The 6,103-nt window shown below is 51.5% G+C and overlaps 1 protein-coding gene across 1 annotated transcript; it reads left to right on the plus strand.

The window, feature by feature from the left end:
- Positions 1-1,535: 1,535 nt before the first annotated feature.
- PPTG_16237 (hypothetical protein) lies at positions 1,536-3,994 on the plus strand. The gene has a single exon (XM_008913866.1). It carries the CDS (start codon positions 1,664-1,666, stop codon positions 3,839-3,841), a length of 2,178 nt encoding a protein of 725 aa, XP_008912114.1. The 5' UTR covers positions 1,536-1,663; the 3' UTR covers positions 3,842-3,994.
- Positions 3,995-6,103: the final 2,109 nt, after the last annotated feature.

The following is a 6,103-nucleotide window of genomic DNA, read 5'->3' on the forward strand; positions in this document are numbered from 1 at the left end:
CACTCTATTTTAGACTTGAGCAAATGAGCGCGTATTTCTCAGGGCTACCGCGCTACGTTCGCGAATACCGACGTCTACGATTGCATGTCGTTCACAAGTTGCCCTCACTGGCAACCGGCGACATCAATCGCCTGGAACAACATCCCCGGGGTCACTTTGCTTATATTTTACGAGACAGACACGTGCCGGACTGGAGGCAAGTACTTCTACATCTCGGATGTTGCAGACGCCATTGGCACTCACACGTTCGATACCCCACAAGCAATCCGGTCGTTTATGTTCGGAAAAGACGTCGTTCATTTACGGCGAATGCAATCAGAGTTTGGAGCCGTCAAGAATAGCACAAATCTCTTGTACCGGTATTATCCCTTTATAATAAGTTCTTCTACTATTTTAGGATCTGCAGATACTCTAAAAGTAGATCCGCTGCCTTGAAGATGTAAAATGTGTTGAGATCACTCGCAACTCGCGCCTCCACTCTTGCAAACTTCTCAAATTTGAATTTGAAAAGTTAATAAGAATATATTGAAGCTAAGCAATTTACACGTTTTCACTAGGAATGTTCAGAATTGGAAGCAAAGCTGTGCAACATATTGCTCCGAACAAAGCACCCTTTTCAAATTAAGAATACGAATACTACCAAAATATAATAATACCATGGGTTTTACAGACTGTAAAATCAAAAATGCGGTCCACAATTAAAACACTCTTCGAATAAATCACTACTGATGGTATCGATGTCCAATAATGCCAGCACGTTCGACCCGATATTATTATACAGTTAACACCACTGGATACTGTTGAAATTTTAGTGAGTAAACCATAACAAAAAGTAGTTTGCGGCTTTTGGTTGTAAGCTTATTAACACGCTAATTGAAGCAATGTATGCTGTCTCCGGGGTTGGTTAAAGTATATGTAATACAGATCTCCAGCTTACAGTTGCTTCGAAGTAATTGTTAGCCGCATACATAATTGGTTGCGCAATAATCTGCTCTATTTCGCTTTTCAGGACAGTCCTCGCTTGTTGAGCCTCTTGCTGTGGAAAGGAGCATTGTGAGCTGCAGATCTCAAATCAAAAGCACCTTTACGTAAGTAGCTCGGCAAGCTGAGCGGCCGAATTGCGTTTTGTGTTGCGCTGACGAGCAGCTTTAGACACCGAGCGTCCTCTGCTTTAATAAACGCTATGTGGGCGTCACCGCCAGCCCGCGACAACAAGGAAATCCAGGAGCTCGCCGCAATGTACACAGTGCCCGTCTCACCGTTCCTATAACGCGGCCATTTCGTTTTCGCTCCACGTTGATGTTCGAGCCGCCAGTTAGTTTTTTCGGTGAGCATCGTCCTGTCGAACAGACACTACTTTTACATGATCTCGAAAGAGCTCGTGTTTTTTGTTTGCACACCTTGACCGTCAAGTTTGAAGTCCGCGTTACAAATGGACACGGTTTCTTCTTAGATTCTCGCCCAAGATGTGTGTTCAAAGTGTCACGCTCAAGTGGTGTACGTGTACAGCAAGTTGCTAAGCACTACAAATACTAATACATGTAGTAGCCAGGGAGCAGTAGAGCAGCTCGCTGTGCGAGGTTAACGCCCTGCTCATTCTCAATTCTGCTCGCTTGCGAGAGGATTACCTTAAGCCTTCGCTCCACCTCGACGAAAGTCTGCCATGGTGTACATGCCTCGCACCTACCTAATTTCCGCCGCTGTCGCCCTCGTGGCCACGCAGTCGCAGCAGACTGCTGCTAGCTCGCTGTACTATGCCCCCTTGACCACGTCCGGTACGGACGGCAAGATCAGTGGCAAGTTCCCAGCGCGCGGTGGTGAGGTCGCTGACCAGGACTGTGTCATCACGGTGGAGGTGGACCCGACGCTGCCGAACATCACGACTATCTCGACGGTGCCGGTGACGTACCCCGACCTGCTGGCCAACAAGACAACGGCACCAACTGAACCGGTATCCACGAAGGTTGGCAAGGCTATCGTGTCCAAGGAGATTCCTACCCAGGACGCGGACCAGGATGGCTATATCGGCAAGTCGACGACTACAGCATCGACGCCGGTCAACCCTCCGACAGCCAAGATGGGCACCACGACGCCCACCGGCAAGACCGATACAACCACGGGCACGGCTGCTCCGTCGAAGACCGTCACGACTACGCCGTCGGCGGGTATTGTGCAAGGACCTGGCAACGAGAAACCAAAGGACTGTGCAACCGGATGGGAGGAGGCCAAGCCCACCCGCAAGCTGCGCGACAGCGCCATGACCGGACGCGAGTTGGACGAGAAGCAGCAGACCAAGCGCAAGTTGGAGGCTAACTCGAACAAGGACATCGCCAAGCTTGAGGCTTACTTTGGAACGTCGATGGAAATGACGCTGAAGAACCTGCCTACCGAAGGCGTGCACACGCCGTCGCCGTGGCCCGGTCCGTACTGGCCGACTTACCAGGACAGCATCAACGTCCAGTGGAGTCAGGGTGAGCCCAGCCCTGCCGAGAAGTACGCCAAGGCGTTCGGTCTTGACGTGAAGGAGTTCATGGACAAGGTGTCCAAGGACAACGGTGTCGACTCCATGAGCAAGCGCCCTAAGTGCACGTCGGACAACGACTGCGCCTCTCTCAATGACGGTAGCGGCTGCGGTATTCGTGCTGGTCAGAGCTCGGGCTACTGCATCCCGACCTGGTACGGCATTTGCCACGCCTGGACACCTGCTTCAATGCTGGAGGCTGAGCCCAACTGCCCGGTGACTCACAACGGCGTGACGTTCCACCCGATGGACCTCAAGGCGCTGATCTCGGACATCTACGATGGTGCTTCGATCTCGACGGTGTTCACGGGCTCCCGCTTTAACGGTGGTAGCGACTCAACTGACGAGTACGGCCGCCACTCGAGCGCCGCTTATCGTGATCTGAACCCTGCCTTCTTCCACATCACCGCCGCCAACCTTTTGGGTAAGTTGAACGCCACATTCATCGCGGACGTCACCGCCGGTTCGGAGGTGTGGAACCAGCCTGTGCGTGGTTTCAAGGTGTACGAGCAGACTGAGATGTCGCTCGAGGAGGCTGCCCAGACCTTCTACGGTCTCGAGGAATACCCGTGGAACGCCGCGGCAAAGAGCATCGTGTACGTCAAGTCGCGTCTATCGTGGATCTTCGAGACGTACACGGACGGTGGCCTGGTGTCCTCCGGCCAAGTGGACCAATTCACGACGGGTGCCTACTACACGTACCTGCTTGAGATGGACGACGATGGAACCATCATCGGTGGTGAGTGGGTCTACGACTCGGACAACGACCACCCTGATTTCATTTGGTTCCCTAAGGAGAAGCCTGCTGCTGATACGGTGACCAGCATTGGCCTGAGCTACGCAGATGTGAGCATGCTACTTGCAAAGTCCGTGGCCTGCTCGGACTCTGCTTCTGCTTCAGGCTCGGCGGGTTCGGCTGGTTCGTCGCCCGCTTCAACTACAAGCTCGACCGCTGCCTCGACTTCGGGCTCGGCGACGAGCTCTGTATCTAGCACCACGGGTTCGACCACGGAGGCACCTACCACTAGCACAACTGGTTCCAGCGCGGGCAGCAACGCTGTCACCCCTACGGGAACGCCGGCTGCTACCTATGCTAGCACTGGTTCATCTGCTGTCACGACGGCGCCTGCCTCAAGTAACCAAGGCGGACATCAGAGAAACCATGGTGACGACCAGCACCACGGTGGTCACCACACCCAGCGAGACAACCAGCACCAGGGTGATGACAGCGACGACCACTACCGCCAGCAGCAGCAGCAGCAGCAGCAGGAGGGACAAGGTCAGCGTCAGTCGTATCAGTCCTACTTCCACTGGTGGTAAGCTCATTCAGATCGGTGCGGCGTGAGCTTGAGATCCATGTTTCGCCGGCATAGCAAGCGTGTCTTAGTTTTAAAAACAACTCAGCGAGTACTTGGCTTACTATGTCTATGAACTGCAATTGTGGTGCTAGAGTTTACAGCATATCGACTTGAGATGAACTTCAGACTTGGTGTCAAGATGTCGTTGTTCGCTGCGGGTCTTGAATGTCGCGCGCCAGCCTTGCTGCAACAACAAGCCCGTCGCTGGGGCTTCTCTGGGCGGCGCTGGTCTAGAGTTAGACTTCAGAAGTATGAATCGGGGCACAGTCCCGAAGTAGCAGCTTTTGAAACTACACCTTGGCCATTGAACCTACTAGTAGTAGTATTTGGCACCTTCCATGCTATACTGTATTCTGGCCGGTTGGGCTGTTTGTAGACGGACAATACTCGTGGTACCTACCAGCCAACAGCAATTGTGAATTCTGCAACACGACTGTCCTTCCACCTCGTCTGTGAACCAAATAACGTTGCTGCACCTGTTAGTTTGTACTAATGTTAAATTTTGTTGTTGAATTCAATGACGTCCACTTGAAGGCGTAGGTGCTGCAAACAGACTATCGCATTTTTACAACACACAAGCTGCGTGCGAAAGAAAGAGAATCAGCATTCGTTGGTGCCTTGAGCGTTATGTTTCTTCAAGAATTAAAGAATAAATGAAGTGCTATGTGGACTGTAATAAAGCTAGCCAAAAACGGGCAGTGAGAGTAAAAGCATTAGCTTTCGTGGGCTTTCCAAAGCTGCAGTAGCTCACAACCACGCTCAAACCAAACCATCACGTCGACGTTTATCCGTTTCCGGGTGGAATGGCACTAGCGCAGTAAATTTTACGTGCGCATTTAGCCGCAACTAGACGATGAAAAACGGGCATTAAGCCGGAGCCCGGTGGATTTTAGAGAGATCAGGTCCCTGCACGCATGCTGCACAAAATGATAGGAGTCGGGTACGTGTAGCACGAAGTATGCGACTATTCCAATAATAAAATAAGTAAACATGCCGCACCTGAAAAACTTTCTCTTTTAAAAGAAATTGTTTTTTTATCCAGGTATCTAAGCATTCCTCAGTTAACAGTACCTGCAGCTCCATCGAAAGCCAAAACCTGTCATCATGTACACGATCGCAAAACTGTCTTGAAGACTCTTCAAGACAGTTTTGTGAAGAGAGACTTGCTTGATCATAGAGCGACTCTATGTCACACAAATCGCACCTTCGAGATCATGCTCCCCGGCACAGTTCACTATAAATACTCTAGTGCCCACCGAAATGTACAAACCTGCTTACCCTTCATTCAGCCCAGTGTATTCTACTGGTCCCCGTTGGTCCTGCGTGCTAGCGGTATATGCATTATTCTACTGACAGCGCAAGCAAGGTCTCTCGAGTTTGCATCTATTTGGCATCAACAACGCTGCCTTTCCGATTGTGCTTCGTTCCACCTTTACCCAAACCGGAGAGTACAAGTAATGGCCGAGAAACGACAAGCGCGGGATTTCCTGTTTACCACAAAGCTTGCTTCTTCTCAACAAGACACTTCGAAGTAGATTTTATTTTCTATCTCGGAGGTTCGGAGTCGCAGAGTATGCGGGTGCATTACTGGTAGATGAGACTACGCTGTATATACTTGGGTTCTCAGGTTTATTGATTGACCACCACATTCACCCTACCGCGTGGTTTCGAGCGTGCTTGTGTGTGTGCTAGATCTGTTTGCTGTGCTCAAGACCCAAGGAAGAAAGACCTGTGGCCGAGCTGGCCCACACCATCCTGAGATCTCTCTTGGGCAGGGCCCTTCCAAGTTGGCGTTGGAATCCAGCCCGGCGCAGCGAATCAGAGTTCATAAACCTAACAAATGGACAAGATTACTTTTATGGACGAGCGTTCAATTGCAAGTGTGATGGCAGTTGGGGAACAGGGGACATGTTACCCCTATGAACGCATGACAAGTTCTACGAGCTCCTCATTCTCCAATCTACTCGCTTGCGAGAAGATTACTTCACACCTCCTTCCAACTCGAAACCATGGTGTACACGCCCCGTGCTTACCTCGTCTCCGCCGCCGTTGCCCTTGTGGCGATGCAGTCGCAGCAAACTGCTGCTAGCTCGCTGTTCTACGACCCCGAGACCATTTCCGGCACGGAAGGCAAGATCAGTGGCAAGTTCCCTGCGCGTGGTGCTGACGTTGCTGACCAGGACTGCACCTTCACGGTGGAAGTGGACCCGACGCTGCCGGACAT

Source organism: Phytophthora parasitica, assembly GCF_000247585.1.
Source record: "Phytophthora parasitica INRA-310 unplaced genomic scaffold supercont2.56, whole genome shotgun sequence".
In the NCBI taxonomy this organism is placed as follows: Eukaryota; Oomycota; class Peronosporomycetes; order Peronosporales; family Peronosporaceae; genus Phytophthora; species Phytophthora nicotianae.

Bases quoted from the DNA above. Each gene is read 5' to 3' on its own strand.
- PPTG_16237 (XM_008913866.1), top strand. From the start codon at position 1,664: ATGGTGTACATGCCTCGCACCTACCTAATTTCCGCCGCTGTCGCCCTC.